The sequence below is a fragment of the Vigna unguiculata genome, chromosome 3 (assembly GCF_004118075.2).
Source record: "Vigna unguiculata cultivar IT97K-499-35 chromosome 3, ASM411807v1, whole genome shotgun sequence".
NCBI classification, from domain to species: Eukaryota; Viridiplantae; Streptophyta; class Magnoliopsida; order Fabales; family Fabaceae; genus Vigna; species Vigna unguiculata.
This window is the reverse complement of record NC_040281.1, coordinates 2,211,501-2,227,637: the sequence shown is the minus strand read 5'-3', so window position 1 is coordinate 2,227,637 and position 16,137 is coordinate 2,211,501. Positions and strand designations below refer to the sequence as shown.

At 33.2% G+C, this 16,137-nt stretch overlaps 2 protein-coding genes across 3 annotated transcripts; one reads left to right on the top strand and one right to left on the bottom strand.

Annotated features, from left to right (window-relative positions):
- Window positions 1–1,184: 1,184 nt before the first annotated feature.
- LOC114175589 (protein NDL1-like) lies at window positions 1,185–4,925 on the top strand. Of its 2 annotated transcripts, XM_028060346.1 has the most exons (12): window positions 1,209–1,435; window positions 2,336–2,382; window positions 2,537–2,636; window positions 2,814–2,911; window positions 3,015–3,103; window positions 3,241–3,301; window positions 3,412–3,498; window positions 3,588–3,665; window positions 3,757–3,813; window positions 3,909–3,964; window positions 4,058–4,193; window positions 4,412–4,663. In XM_028060346.1, the coding sequence occupies exons 4-12, from the start codon at window positions 2,816–2,818 to the stop codon at window positions 4,631–4,633; spliced, it is 882 nt and encodes a 293-aa protein (XP_027916147.1). In that variant the 5' UTR covers window positions 1,209–1,435; window positions 2,336–2,382; window positions 2,537–2,636; window positions 2,814–2,815; the 3' UTR covers window positions 4,634–4,663. The 2 variants fall into 2 exon arrangements, with proteins under 2 accessions (XP_027916146.1, XP_027916147.1); XM_028060345.1 differs by lacking the exon at window positions 2,336–2,382 and having other exon boundaries at window positions 1,185–1,435; window positions 4,412–4,925.
- Window positions 4,926–7,440: 2,515 nt separating this feature from the next.
- On the bottom strand, window positions 7,441–15,908 carry LOC114178523 (xaa-Pro dipeptidase). The gene is made up of 16 exons (XM_028064486.1): window positions 15,633–15,908; window positions 15,506–15,555; window positions 15,344–15,404; window positions 14,954–15,049; window positions 14,722–14,871; window positions 14,341–14,472; window positions 13,699–13,826; window positions 13,068–13,110; window positions 12,483–12,566; window positions 12,161–12,202; window positions 11,681–11,751; window positions 11,109–11,162; window positions 10,906–11,011; window positions 10,724–10,792; window positions 8,608–8,751; window positions 7,441–7,897 (listed from the first exon to the last, which is right to left on the bottom strand). Exons 1-16 carry the CDS (start codon window positions 15,765–15,767, stop codon window positions 7,781–7,783), a joined length of 1,482 nt encoding a protein of 493 aa, XP_027920287.1. The 5' UTR covers window positions 15,768–15,908; the 3' UTR covers window positions 7,441–7,780.
- Window positions 15,909–16,137: the final 229 nt, after the last annotated feature.

Genomic DNA, 16,137 nt, shown 5'->3' with positions numbered 1-16,137 from the left:
TTGAAGTGATAGATTAAAAGTAGGTCTAAAATATCACTATTTTTTTTTCTTATAAAGTAATATAAAATTCGTGTGAAAGAGTATTATAGAATTGCATTAGTTATATAGACTGGCTTAGATAGGTGAATACTATCTTAAATTGTTGTTTTTTTTTATCTACAAGTTTAAAGATGTTTATTTGACCTATTTAATATTATGCTTTCAGATAATTTCTCTTTTTCCCTTAGACAAAAAAAAGAGAAAAAAAAATCACCAAGGTATCTTTTAAATTTATTAATTGCTACTTCAGAATACAAATAAATTATTGAAGTATAAAAAATAAAGAAAAGATTTTATTAAAATGGGAAAGTTATAGTAAGATTAAGTTTAAGAATGGAGACCAATTTAAAATAAAAAATAATTCTAATTGGTTACAAATTTAGAGAGCGAATCAAATTATTTATTGTTTTTAAATAAGAGTTGTGTTTAAAAATTAAATTGAAAAATAGTCTTTATAGTAAAATATAAATACGACTTGTGAATTCAAAATTGCAAACAAATTTATAGACTAAAATCACAAGATTAAGTTTAAAAAATAAAATAAAATTTCTTTAAATTTAAGAAACAAAAATCATCCATCCTTAATTTTTTTAATAGATAAATAAACAAGAACTAAAGAAAAATAAGGAAGGAGTCGTTTCAATTTATTGGAAAACAAATTGAATAAAACAAAATTTAAGTGAAAAAAGACATGAAAGAAATCATGTTTGTTAAATGAAATTGTAAAAAAGTGCAACCTAAATTAAATGATTCAAAATTATAGACCAATTTCATATTAAATGAAAGTAAATTAATTTATCATTAAAATCCACGTGAAATTAATATCCCAATCACAAATATTGAATGTAGTCAACTCCTAGACTTAAAATCTGAATAGTAAAATATTTAAATATGATTTCATCCATAGGTAACATAAACGCACTCACCTACCAATTAATCTTTCTTAATAATCAATTAAGTTGTAATAAAAATTGCATGAGCAGAACGACGTCGCTTTGGAGGAGAAAACGACGTCGTGGAGTGTGCAGGCGCAGTAAGAAGATAAAAGACAGCGTCGGTGGTTGTAAACCGCAGGTTAAAAACATTTGCAAAAGAGAGAGAAAAAGACAAGACAACACAACAAAAGAACAATCCAACTGCTTCGTATATAAGCCATTAAAGGCACAAGAGAGACCCTTGTATTCCATTTCTTTCTTCAACCTCAAACTGAAAGCATTTTAACATAACCATAATACAAAAAATATAAAAGGAGCAAGAGAGAGAAACACCCACAAAGGGGAATTGGTGGGTGGAGGCTTTTCGTCATTAGGGAGAGGCTTCCATGTTCACCACAGCCATGCCAGAATCCATTGATTCCGTTTCATTCGACATGGAGAAGATCTACCTCGGTGGAAAGGTCCCACCCATTTCATCTCTTCTCTTATTTTCGTTTTCAAGTTTTAATCTTTTTTTTTTCTTTCTTTCTTTCCGAGGGGTGGATCCAGTTCCAGTTTTTCTCACTTGGGTGTTCTAACTTTTGTCGTCTTTTTTGGTTCTTGCTGCCATCCAGAACATGGCATTCATTGTGCAGCATTTTTGGTTCTTGGATTCTGCTGGTACTGAATGGAGATAAATTATATGCCAATGGCAATTTTTTCCTTTTGGGGGTCTTTTTTTCTCGGGCTGGCGGTTGCTCTTAGGATCTTTGTTGGAAAATTTTACAGAAAATGAACCGGAAGCCCTTTTTTTTTCTTCATTTGTTTTGACTATTCAAAATTCTTGGGGTTGTGTTCCCTTTGTTTACCCTTATTTACTTTCTCTGTGTTCTTTCTTCGAGTTTTATGTTTATCATATCTTCTGAAGATTTGGTGAGGGAAATAAATGGCGGATCTGCTGTGCATTCCTTAAATGTCGATTGCCATGTACTCTTTTACTCTTCCGTCCTCCGTTTATGAAGTTACTGGTTTTTCTGAATATTTGATCGCCTCGTTGTTCTCCTCGGTTTTCATTTGGGGAGGAAATTTATCCGGATGGTGTTTGACATGATTTGGAAGATGTAGGAAGTTTTATTTATTTTCCCTTTTGTGTTTAGTTTTTCTGGTTTTTAGGAATACACATACCAGCTATTGAACAAGTTTTAGTCATTCTTTTCCTTTTAAAAGCCAAAGATACTCTCCACTTTTTCTCTGTCTCCCTTATTATTGTTTTCTTGAGCATAATATGATTGGAATCTGGAATTACTTATTCCACTTTTCTGTTAGATCGTGATATTAATGTGTTGTTATTGCTTCATGGTTTGGGTTGCCCAAAAAAGCAGCAAGAGCACATGGGGAACCATGTTAGCGGCCGAATAGCTTGAAAAAGGTTCACGAATGAATTTTAACATTACTCAAATGGAGTGTATACTAAATAAAGAATATCCCTTGCTCTTGGGGAAGGTTCTTTTCTTTCTAAAAGTTCCAACTTCAATTTTTGTACCCTTTTCTCATTCCACCATTCGTTTTGGATTGCCTTTCAGGAGCATCACATTCGAACTGGCTGTGGTTCTGTGTCTGTCATAGTCTATGGGGATCCTGACAAACCAGCTCTGATCACCTATCCGGATTTAGCACTAAACTGTAAGCACTGCCAATTTATTTTCTTTTACATACTTCCACTTGTTTAAGGATTACCTATTGTTTTTACCACCTGTTCCTGAATTTCTCCGAGTTCCTTTTTAGGTTACATAAATGATTCCATTGTTCATGTGTATCTGGAAATATTATTCAACATTTGACTTCTGTGTATTGGGGCAGATATGTCATGTTTCCAAGGATTGTTTTTCTGTCCAGAGGCAGCTTCTTTACTGCTTCACAACTTTTGCATTTATCATATCAGTCCTCCCGGACATGAGGTTTGTAAGTTGATAAATTTTAATGGGTTCTTTATTGCATTTAGAACTGAATATTGTTATTCACATAGATTTTCCTCTGGAACTTCAACAAGAGTTCTTGCAGTTGGGAGCAGCTACAATTTGTTGCGAGGATCCTGTTCCTTCTGCTGAAGACTTAGCAGATCAAATAATCGAGATCCTCAACTATTTTGGGTAATTAATATATAATTACAGTGTAGCTTTCGTTTTTCAGAACTTTTCCCTTGAAACTCAATATGTAAGTTGGTGTTGTGCTTTGCTTCTCTTCTTTTTCTCTATTTACTAATGGCATGAACTATGTTCTTGTCTAGGCTTGGTGCAGTGATGTGTATGGGAGTGACAGCTGGTGCTTATATCCTTACTCTTTTTGCTGTATGTACCCTCTTCAACTTTGAAAGGAAAAACTGTGCTATTCATATAGTTAGTGCTTTTCAGTCGTGCACTGATGAACTTATTCACTTTTCTTTTGGCACCTTTTGCAGATAAAATATAGGGAGCGTGTTCTTGGTTTAATACTAGTATCTCCCTTATGCAAAGCACCTTCTTGGACTGAATGGTTTTATAACAAGGTTTCTTTCAAAATTCTTGCAGATTTTTTCCTTCTATGAATTCTCTGATATGAAAACATGCTAATTTGCTATGAAATGTCAAATTTTAGGTGATGTCAAACTTGTTATATTTCTACGGTATGTGTGGCTTGCTGAAAGAGTGTTTACTTCAGCGATACTTCAGCAAGGTATTGTAGTGGAACTATGCAAATCCCTTAGGTTTTCTGTATTCCCTCTTTTATTTCAAATGTTTTGAGTTTTCTTGGTCAATTTTAATAGGAAGTTCGCGGTAACGTCGCAGTTGCAGAATCAGAGATAGTCCAAGCCTGCAGAAAAGTCAGTGCTAACTGCTACAAGCTAATTATAGTTGGAATGTCGTTGTTATTCCTTTTCTCACTGTTTCCTTGTTCATTTACCTTGTTTTTTACCAGCTGCTGGATGAGAGAAAGAGAACAAATGTTTTGCGGTTTCTTCAAGCAATTAATCAGTAAAATCTGCTACATTTTTGCATCCCAATTTTACATATAAAGTATGTAAAATGGAAACTTATGTGCTACCACTTTGTTTTGCCATATTGCAGGAGGCCTGATATTTCAGAAGGATTGAGAAGACTAAAATGTAGAACACTTATTTTTGTTGGAGACAGTTCTCCTTTCCATTCAGAGGCTCTATACATGACTTCAAAACTTGATAGGAGATACAGTGCCTTGGTTGAGGTATGTACAATATGTATGTATGCATGTATATATACATGCATGACAAGAAAGCATAGCAAATGTAGATGTTTTATGTAAAGTTTACCACTTTTAATGGCAGTATTACCAAAATCTATTTTTGAAGTGTGTGGTTAATAACTAAAATTATGTTACTTGGTATTTTTTTGTGGTTGGAGTGATTGAAGGTGTGGATTGAAAAGGGTTTTTTGATTATGCAGGTGCAGGCTTGTGGATCAATGGTTACAGAAGAACAGCCACATGCCATGCTGATACCAATGGAGTACTTTCTCATGGGGTATGGGCTTTATAGACCAACCCATTTCAGTGAAAGCCCAAGAAGCCCACTGAGCCCATCGTGCATCTCTCCCGAGCTCCTTTCACCGGAAAGCATGGGACTGAAGCTGAAGCCCATAAAGACTCGTGTTTCACTGAAGGGTTGAACATAATAATAATAATGATGATGATGATGATAATAAAGCTTTGAGTTTTGTAATTGGAAGCAGTTTATCTTCAAATTTTTTTCATTGTTAAGAGAGAGGGGAAGGGATGGAGAAGGTTGTAGATAGAAGTGAAGGGCATGGGAAGAATACGTGAAATACATATAAAACCTGAAAATAGGTAAGAGAAGTCGCGTTCATTCATTTGTAGGTTTGTCTTCAATAAAGGAATCCTTGAGCTGTATCTGTAAATTCCACATGGACTATTAATTTATTTATCATTTGTTATTTCCAATTAATGTTCCCATTTATCATTTTTTAAACTTAGAGAGTGGAAAATTGCATAATACATTATGTAATAATATATTATTGCATTATGTTATGATGCTTTAAAGGAAAGAATTGGTTGGGGCCCGCCATACTAAGCTTCACTCAGCTAGTGATGTTAAGTTTATTTCAGCGTACGCAAGCATTGAATTTTGTCTCCGTTCATACTAGAATTCTTAGTTGGTATTAAGGTAATGCTTTTAATTATGAAAAGTGGAGACTAGGTAATTGTGTGGAAAGGTGCTGTTTTTGACATTTTCGGAAGACAGTGATGTTTCAATTCATTGGTCTTGTTTAGTTAGGGAAAACGATGTTCTTGAACAATTACACAGGATTACGTGTTTGAAAGTTTTCAGAAAGATATGAATGTTTTATAATATATATGAAGGATCTTCCAGAATTTTGAAGATAAACACAAAGATTTATAGGGATGACTTCGTTGGCATCCCTATAAATCGCCTCTTGAGATACTTCTTTTAAGTAAGATCGCTGCAAAAACTGGGTGATTTAAACTATCACTAATTAATAAAATAATAATAAAATTTAAACAGTACCAAATAGATTTTTCTTATTTGACATAAAATCATGAAAAAATAATAATTTGGTACTTTAGCTGTTTACACGAGAATAAATAAGAGAAATAAATAATTTTAATAGCTGTGTATGATAAAAAGAAAATTAGAGAGAATAGGAAATCCTTGGAGTTGCGGATCAAAAAGACATTGCTTAACGATAACTTACTTGATGGGATATGAATTCTATAGATTTGTATGAATAAAAGTATAAGCATTCAAAAATTTTCACCGCAATGATTAACTATTTCAATTCTCAGTTCCATTGAAATTCAAGTTGAAAACATTTTTTACTCTAGCAATTCCATCTCTTTTTTTTTTTTCTTTTACTTTGATTTATCTAATCAGTAACTTCTAGATTTTTTTGTTAGGATAGGTTAGATAAACTTTGATTTAACTATTTTACAATTGATTCTTGCTTGTAGTCTTATTTTGTATAGTCTGAGCTTTGAATTCGGTACCTACTGTTTTTTATTTGATTGTCCATGAGCTGTAACTCGAATTTCAATTGAAAGATTTGGGTTCTGAGATACAACTAAATTACATCAATCGTTTTGATTCATGAGGAAAAAAGTGTTAAATACATTAATTTTCATAAGGTATTGAATGAATTCTAGTATACACTTGCATTGAATATTGTTGGTCTCCCAAGATATAGTTCGAAATATATCTCATGCTACCTCAGTATGGGATTTTTCTCGTTGGTTAGTTGTAGGTAGGCATCATTGTCATAATTGAACTGATGTAACTGAACATAATGTCAAAGAACTGTCATGCATATGATCCTGTTTTTTTTCATGGAATTGAAGTGAATATCAATGGATTGTGATTTCGTTAACTTGAGATTCTTTGATTTCATTTTATTGCCTTTTGTTTCACAATGTTATATTATACTTCTACCCATTTTTTCTCTCTTTCTCTCCATTTCCACTTTACTGGAGACAATTATTGTCACATTCCACGATGGATCGGATCAGTGTCAAGGAATTTTTCAAACCCTCCACATTGTCAACTCCAGATTCAGACAATGAAGTGAAGTGTGAAGGGTTAGGTAGTGATCTATCCTTTTACTAAATAGTTCAATGTGATGCCTTGGTCAAAATCTTTACAACAGTTAGAGAAGAATCCACTCCAATAGAATATGTAATTATTATTTATTTTAAATAAAGAGACGAGTCCTAATTGTCATGTTCACTACTTTTCATAGTAGTTAAAAAAAATGCTTTTGAACCAAAAGATCTCAATTGTATTATGTTATTCACTGATAGTCAAAATGCTTTGGCATACAAGCATTATATTGTTTCAGATATGAATCAACTTGAGTTTTAAGTATTTCATTTTTAACGACTTGTTACGATTGGTGTGAACAAACAATGCTCGAGATTGTGGTCTTTCTGATTAGGTGTGATCAATCCATTTACTAAAGAGTCACATGTGATACCTAACATTGTATAAAGAGTTGGAAATGAATATACTCTGAAATCTATAATTTAAGTTGCGTTAAATAATGAAGGGAGTTATAACTTCCATGTTTATTTGCGTTCATACTGGTAAAATAAAAATTGTTATGAACCAAAAGATCTCGATTGTATTATCATAATAATTGACAAACAGTTTGGCATCCAAGCATTGTGTTGTTTCAGAAATGAATTAACAAGAGTATTATTAAAGATCTTGAATTTTGTACTACTTACTACAATCAGTGGGAAGAAGCAATGCTTGAGATCGTGGTCATTGGGGCATAAAGGTACCACATATGATCCTCTCCAATAGATATGTTGTAGTTATAAATTGTATGTTGATCTACTTAATTATTCTTCAAATTTAATGTAAGTAAATGTATTTTTCAACTTTTTTGGGCTATTAACAGCTTCCTTCTTATCAGCAACAAGTACTATTTTTTTAAAACACTAAAGGCAATGGATGATTAACATTGATTAGGAGTAATCTCACGATTTAAGCACTTCTAATTTCACTCTCAGAACCTGCTCCTCTATAACATCTCAACTCAAAACATTTGTCAAAGGAAACGAAGCTACAACTGAGTTTGATATTCAAATGCTTATATCGAGATCTTTTATTTGGGAGAGGGGAGGAGGGATTTAGAGTGCAAAGAAGATCATTTTAGACACGAGACAGTTAAACAGCAACTTGCACTCCGTTATTCATTAAAAAAAAAAAAAAACTAAAGATGACGCAGACCTGTTCAGCTTAAGGAAGATTGAAATCAAGATTAGATTTCTAATCCATTTCAAGCATGAGTAGAGATGTTCTTCGCTGGCCAAGGTGCCCCTGCCATCACCCTTTCAATCTCGCCTATTTCCCTGGGACACTTTGTCATATTGTAGCAACCATTGGCAGTGACGAGCTGAGCACAACATAAAGAAATAAACAAAGTAATTATGACAAATTAATTTATGTTTTAACTAATTTTACTTTATGATGAAACTAGTTTTAATGTTTCTTTTCTATGGAAAAACTTGTCTAATGTTCTTAGTGTTTGATAAGCAATGAAGAGTTTAAAATTAATGACCCTAAATGAGAAAGTTGCTTTTATCATATGAACAGTCAATTAAAACACAAATTTCACATCACTTTACAAGTATCTTTAATCAAGAGAGAGTGTGTATATCCCCTTGTTACAGAGAGAAAATATGACAACTCTTAGCAGTTGTGATTTATGAGAATATTTTACCACAGCCTTTTTTTTTCTTTGTCCTGTTAGGAGTATTTTCAAGTTCACTAGATCATATTTAATCACGAATGTCCCGTGATCTTTTATTAAATAATAAGAAAATCACGTGAAATTTATAATTTAGTATGGAATTTAATATTTTTTTTTTAAAGGAGCACACTAAACAAGTTACACCTTTAGAAGTATTTTACCATATTCATTGTTGTATATGGCTAACACACTCCTAAAAATGAAGTAGGAGAAACTTTAGCCGCCCCCTCACAAAATATAGGATTGAATATGTATGTTGTTACTTGAATGAGAAATGATAAAATGATAGTATAGAAATGATGTGTAAAAACTAGGTTATCCTTAATAAGGTTTAGTAGTAAATAGAGGAATACCACATCACTCTCAATTCGAACTCCACCAAAATCTTTATATCTATTAATCACTTCCTGGTTCAAGAACTTGGTAGTCATTGGACTAGTCATGGCAGGAAGTAATAAGGCGTCAATAAAGTAGCATCCAGGCTCCACAGTGATAACCTACAAGTGTATAAATGATGGTGTCGGGGATCAGGGAGAAAGGAAAATTCGTATAGTATTAAGTGTATAAAAATAAAAGACTTGGACCAACGGATAACAGACTATAGCCATGTCTACAAGCATTGAAAGCAAATCTGAGCAGGTTGGGAGCGCTCAGTCCCTCCCAGAACAAGAGTATGCTTGCTTGCCTTTCTCTGTTACACTACCCCCAGAAAAAAAAAAAAAAAAAAAAAAAAAAACCCTTCCTCGTCGCATGTGTCATGCCACACCATAGCTAGCTAGGCAGTTAGTAGCCTATTCTCCCTCCATAGATTAGTTGAAACAGACATATTCTCATTTTTCCTATACACACCCAGCTTTCTATTTTGGGCAGTATCAATTAACAAAGTTTCCTCAAATTCATATGCATACTTCAAAAAATAGAGCATTAACTAATAGAGATCAAAGGAGTAGACTCCAAACAAAACTGAAGCAACCAGGGTTCACAAATTACAATAACCATTATTTGATTTTAGCTTCACATATTAATACTGTTGAGATCAAAACTTGGAGCAAACTCGGTATTTGACGATTTGATGTGCTCCCAACCACGTATGTGATAGTGCAAGTGATGAACACTATCATCTTTTGATTAATCAAGGTTTCGGTTGTAATTTGAGTTCTACATGTGCTGTAAACGATTACTTTATCCTTGATATTGCAGTAGTTTAATCATTTAGAAGTGTTTTAATAGATTAAAAATAGTTTTAATTTGTTAAAAAAAATTGGGCTCGTCGGGTTTGTAGGAAAAATCATTTTAATTCATTCAGTTTATCTCATTGAATCCTTATGCAATTTGATTTGAAAAGGTTCCAAAACTTACATAAAACTGAGATGAGCTTTACTTCTGTAAAACCACTTGTTGGAGCCACATTACTACAAAAATGACATCAAGATCATGGATTGAGCAAATCATATTAAAAAGATCACCATTTCTTTTACTCTACATGTTGAGAAAAACTTGTCCAAGTGATTTGTTCCTTAATCTTCTTTTCACAACTGCTGTAGAAGATCTTATAAGATTCAAAATGTGTGTTGTATTTATTTTTTTCCATCTAGTGACTGTTGTAAAACTTGAAAATAGTGATTGTCTTAAACAAGATAATTAAGCAACTGGATGTAACTCCCTCGTGACAATAAATCCCATTCAGGGTCTAGTATTTTTCTTTTTCCCACATCTCCAACATATTATATATGATATTATTATTAATTGTGTGAAATTAGAATTTCTTGGAGTTGGAACTTGCATTTCTATTCTGAAAATCTGTTAAAAAAATTAAAAGTTCAATTCAATCCTCCCCTCTCTAACTCGGACCTTAATTTTAACAAGTACATCTACAAGATACAAACAATCATTCCAAAGAAAACTTTGGCAAACACCTTTAGTCGATGAGATTGTAAACACCAATCACTTTAATTTACAACTTAAAAAGAAACCCCACTTTAGTTACTAACTAATGATACGTTTGAACAAGCTTCTCCTAAAGGACTTATAGGAGAAACAAGAAAAAAATTAATTTAACTACTTCATAATTTAAAATTAGTTTATGTATGCATAAACTAACTCAAATCTCATATTACTTCTCAATATTTTTTTAACTTTAACTTGTGAATAAGCTAATTTTAGTTTATGGAGAAGTCAATTTCATTTCTTTCTTATATTTTTCTCCCAGAAGTCCTTATGGAGAAGCTTATTCAAACGAAACTCATAAAACATTATTTACTTTAGCATGTAAAGACAACTAGATCTCTTAATACCAGAAAAAATTAACTCTCAAACATAAATGAGAAAGTTTAAGGGGGCCCCTCATTATCCCAATTTGAATCTAGTATAACCCAAAGCAAAACATCAACAACTAACATGCTTCTAATCAGTTGCTACTTGCTACTAAACAATTTTTTTATTACTGAAAGAAGCAATAAGTGTACTGACCATTCCTTCTCGGAGATCTCTGATTGTCCGCAAAGATTTTAATCCAGGTTCCTTTCTTCGTTCCAGGCCCTGCAATTCGGTATGAAAAAGTTGTCATTACAAGAATAACTACACAGGTACATTAATTAAGGAAGGGGAAGGGATAAATTTAAAATGCAACTGCAGATGAAATTTACAAATACCTGTAAGTAGCCTCCAGGATCATGTGTATCAATACCAAGGAAATGCCCCAGACCATGTGGCATAAAAACTGCACCCAAGCGTGCAGCCATCATGTCCTCAACATCACTACACCAAATTCACAAATATGCAGCTTCATAAAAGATTGTAGAGATTGTATCAAGATGAAATTTAGCCACCAGATATAGAATAACACAAAAATTACCCCAAAAGAATGTTTCCCCTCTTCAGTGACTCGAGAATAACTTTTTCAGCCAATCTGCAATTTTAGAAAGGGTATGAGCATAAACAACGAAAAGTAGCATGATAGAAGTGTATATTAGTAGTTTGAATTTTCCTTTTTCTTTTCACAAAAAATAGACGGCTCATGGATATTTGGTCAACTTATTTAGATTTCTTATTATCTCTGTATAAAGCCATTGTTTTTTCAACAGCAAAGTAGCGTCACAAAACGCACGCTTGTTTGTTTCACAATGAAATCTAGTGATGGCTATCAGCTAGATTTTCTCTTAGGTTCCCCATTCAAGACAATGACAGTAATTTCTCAATCAAGCTGCAGACGTCAAAATAATGCTTGGGACTGCATGTGCACAGATTACCTCCGTTACAATTCTGTAATATACTTATATTCCTATTGACCTATTCAGTTAAAAAGTCAACAAACCTTCCTCTCAAGAGAAACACTAATAACAACCCAGCTATTACCACTTCAAAATAGAAACCAAGCAAGGCAGACCTTTAGTTGCTAAAAAAAGTGATCAGTGTAGTCGATCATACATGTGCATATCAACCCAGTTTACTCCAGGTTTCATTGAAGATATAACAGCATTATGAGCATCTAGCACAGCCTGCAGAACATGAAGAGCAACAGTGAATAAATGCTAAAAGAAATGCTATAAAAATCAATCCAGAGGTACACGGAAGTTCAAATTTACTTTGGCTGGGCCATACCAACATTCACATGAATGTCTAAAATTAGGGCAACCCTTACAGAAAAGTAATACATGTGTTTGAAAGAAATGCTATAAAAATCAATCCAGAGGTACACAGAAGTTGGAAATTACATTAGCTGGGCCATCCTAACATTCACATGAATGTATAAAGTTAGGCAAGCGCTTGCAGAAAAGTAATACATGTGTTTGTTTGGGATTTGCTCTGCAAATGCTTGTACTGGCTCAGTTTTTTAGATATTGAGTAAAAAAACATAAAATACTTTCTTTCCCTTTGACAAAAACGGTTTTATGAGGGAGCACTTACATTATATATAAGAGATTGATCGCTTGTAAACTTTCCATTTATCTGCATCACAAATTTAAAGTTGAGTAAATACTAATTACATTTAATAGATGCTAAATAACATTTGACCCAGCTCTTTTAGTTTCTATCCTCAAAAGTAGAAACTCCTCCAGCTAGTTTTCATGGAAGCTATATATTTTTACTTTTCCTTCATAAAAAAAATTCTATTTTCATTTTGTAGAGCTTATTCAAAATTGTATTTGGCCTGCCTTCACCTTTTGAGAAGAAAAGCCAAAAAATTAGGTAAAACACTAACTGATGTATTATTAATGGAAAGACTTACAGGGAAAGAACAGGTTATGTCAGACCCATAGAAATTGTACTCAGCTCCCATATCAAACAGTGCCATGTCCCCATCTTCCAATGTCTGCAGAAGAGTCATGCTTTGAGAAAAATTTAAAGAATCGAACATCCCTAAAATAATCCAACTCATACTATAATAACTTCACCTCATCTTGTTTCTTAAGGAATGAAGTTTTCAATATTTAATATGTCAATTAGCCAAATCCAAAGTCACCCACATACCAGAGAGTTTATTTTTTCCTGTTTTCAAAGAGTTTCTCATCATTATGCTTTTTTTTTTCTGTACTCCCATTTTTACATATTTCTGTACCAAGTACTTTTCAGACTAGCTAGTGAAAAGAGAAAACACAGATAAGTACGCATGGTGCCGATTAATTTCACGTTTCGATGAAAGAAATAATGGAAATAATAAATAGTATACAGAAAACACAGGAATTATGCCCAATTCAATTGTCCAGAGTCAGAATGCACGAAAGATCTTAGGAAAGTCATATAACCAATGTTTAAAGATCAACATTATGATAGCCAATGATAATTTAAAAAGGGTACTTTTATTATGCCATACCTTGTCATTAGGAGCTGCCGCATGGCCGTAATGAAGAACAGCACTGCATTAATACACATATCATAGCCAGCCCACCTATTTTATGATCAAGGTAGCTACTATTTAAAACATAGAAAACATACTACCTCTGTCCCTAAATATAAGGCTCTTTTACCCAATCCACACCGTTTGAGAAAATTAGTTAATTTTGTTACACAAATTAAATTGTCAATATTTACACCAACTAAATCACCTTTTCCCACTTGATTAATTTCACCTAAGCAACTAATTTTGGAAAAGAAAAAATGGTAGCATTGTGATCTCTGTCTAATTTTAACTTCGCCAATGCTGGAGGAGAGAGAAAGAGAGATTTCCCAATATTTATTATTTATGAATTTAAGAATTGTAAATTAGTTACAGGTATTTTTCAAAACATATTTAATACAAGTGACAGTCAAAAAAATAGACTTAAAGAAAGGGACAACTTTAAGGAAAAAAGTCTTATATTTAGGGGTAGAGGTAGTATTTTTTTTTTGGTAAATCCATTTTAATTACAAATGAGCACCTAGTAAGTATTGTTAAACAAACGTATTTGAGAACCACATTTATTGTGGCAAATACGGTTACAATATCAGAATTCAGAAATGTATACCTATTTTCACCAGTAGCACAAATACATGTATAGGAACAATGCCGACATCCACCATACATGTAGGTATGATGAAGAAAAATGCTTTCAAGCTGATACTCCTTCATTCCCACCTTAGTTTTTCTCATGACCTGTTTCGTTGGAATGTATATTACAACTATTACGAAAGCATTTTCACAGAGCATATGTATAAAGTCATTCATACTTCATCATATACATTGTATATTCTTCTACTAATCAATAATGTAACCATGCAAAGCCCGCCCAATGATATTCCTATTTCAACAAAAAAATGCCAAAAGTTTTGGTGAAAAGTGGGTACATAGCCAGGTCTAGGAAAATAGTACTGTTTCTGCCTTTTTTGTTCTATACTTAAGCTATTTTACTTAGTCAGTTAGTCTTAAGGAAAGGTCATTACAGAAAAGCCAAAAGATACCTCCCACTTCCCAAAATCACTTTCTTTTCACAATCACAACTACAACAAATAGACTCCCACGGAAGAAACTAAACATTAAACTGTCATAATTACAATACTAAAGCCCATTTCCTCCTATAGATCACTCATAAACCATATTACACTTCGCATGAATGTTAAAATATGTACTCAACATACCAACATAACTTTGGCAGTTTAAGATTAGTTACCTCAACATGAGCTTCGGAGCTTATATCATTGGCAAACTGAATAAGCGCAATTTCGAGCTTTGACTTGATGACTCGGCACTCCGTCAATATAGGATGCAAAGTAGTCAAATCCTTATCAAACTTATCAATGCCCTAAATCAAAGTTAAAAATATACAATACCAAGAATCACTTTTTCAAGAAAGATATGTTAGCTGGTATAAGTATTACCATATCATAAAAAAAAAAAAAACGAATAGGACTGGTACAGAACAGGTTTTATTCAATGACAGTTTAGGGGTGAGAAACAATATGCATCCAACAGTTCACCCACTGTCCTGATGAAAACAATTAATAAATGGTCGCGGCAAAGGGTAAGAAAATGAATGGTTAGTGTTGAGAACCTGAAACTCTGCCGGTTTAGAGAAATTACTGCTATCTGTATTAAGTCCATGCAAGAGAAACAGTAAAGGTTTTCCCGCACCCTGGTAATGTTGTTGCAAAACACTTGCAATTTCATCTGAAAAGGATGTTTTGCTAACCATGTAGTGTTCCTACAGAGAATGCATAGATATGAACAACTAAACAATAACACGGTATGCAAATCCATTAAACATTTATTATTGGAAGAGTTACCTTAAAACAGGACAGTTCCTTAATCTTCCCCAACCAAACAGCATACTCAGAAGGTAGCCTGGGAGCAAACAGGAGAGAATCCCCAGTCGCAATGTCCTTCAAAAACCAATAACACGCACAAATCAAAAACTACTAATTTCTACAACTTAACGTGATCATGTTTGTACGCATTGCAAAAATTAAAAAGTGTTTGGCAGTAAAGATTGTTACACCGCCAACTAATTAGATGTCACCTTAGATACAACATACAAAATAACCATCACAGAAGTAAATATTCTTATCATACATGTTAATTCCTAACTAGCTTTAAATCTTAAAAGCATTTAAATAAAATTAAAATTAAAACAAAAAAAACACAATAACATTGTAACAGAGAAAAACAGAACGAACAATAGCTCCATAGAATCCAGGCTCTGTCACTCCAAACAAGTAAGCGAAGAAACTCTCCTGCCTGCGAAGCACGAAGCAAACGAATTATAGATCGATAGGCAACCATTGTAACGGTGATCATTCAAAAAGTGAAACGGTGCGGAGGATTTAGGGTTAGGATACCTGAAGAGCTCCAAGTGATCGGTGTCGTAACGCGTTTGCTCTTCGCCACCCTGCGCGAACGAAATTGGATAAATATTGTTAAGAAAAATGAGAAATGGAAGGAAGATGAATGCAGACAAAGAGAGACCTGGAGAAGAACGAAGCCGTGGAGAGGACGAGAAGAATCGGAAAGGTGTTGACGAAGAGATGTGAGAAGCTTCTCTCGGTTTTTGACGTGAAGCTCCATCGACACCTTCGGAGGAGGCCACAGAGACGAACCCATGCTGATTCTGTTCTCTTCTCTCTATCTTCTTTTCACATCATTTGCATTCATCTCCATCTTTCGCTTAACATAATACAAAGAGTTAATTACAGTAATCATATTTAACATCTCATAGAATTTTCTATTTTTTCCATGTTTATCTACACAACAATCAAATTTCACAACATTCCTGTTAGATTTGAATTAACAACCTACGCAATGCTCCATATTTTATATTTTAACTGTTATTTTTGCGCTGCTAATAATTATTTTTCCAGTGTACAAAATATACTTTTAGTTTATAAAAAAAAAGAAAAAAACACAGGCAAATCAAGAGGAATACATTAATTTTAGGACAAAATACGGATCACTAACTAATGTAAGGAATTGT

What these genes read in the sequence shown, in the direction of transcription:
- LOC114175589 (XM_028060345.1), top strand. Translation starts at nt 1,361, where the DNA reads ATGTTCACCACAGCCATGCCAGAATCCATTGATTCCGTTTCATTCGAC. An exon ending in TAGTCCAAGCCTGCAGAAAA is followed by an intron (nt 3,814 to 3,908) that starts GTCAGTGCTAAC and finishes GTTTTTTACCAG; the next exon opens with CTGCTGGATGAGAGAAAGAG. An exon ending in GATACAGTGCCTTGGTTGAG is followed by an intron (nt 4,194 to 4,411) that starts GTATGTACAATA and finishes TTGATTATGCAG; the next exon opens with GTGCAGGCTTGTGGATCAAT.
- LOC114178523 (XM_028064486.1), bottom strand. Translation starts at nt 15,767, where the DNA reads ATGGGTTCGTCTCTGTGGCCTCCTCCGAAGGTGTCGATGGAGCTTCAC. An exon ending in ACGGCTTCGTTCTTCTCCAG is followed by an intron (nt 15,556 to 15,632) that starts GTCTCTCTTTGT and finishes TCGTTCGCGCAG; the next exon opens with GGTGGCGAAGAGCAAACGCG. An exon ending in CGGCAGCTCCTAATGACAAG is followed by an intron (nt 12,567 to 13,067) that starts GTATGGCATAAT and finishes ACTCTTCTGCAG; the next exon opens with ACATTGGAAGATGGGGACAT.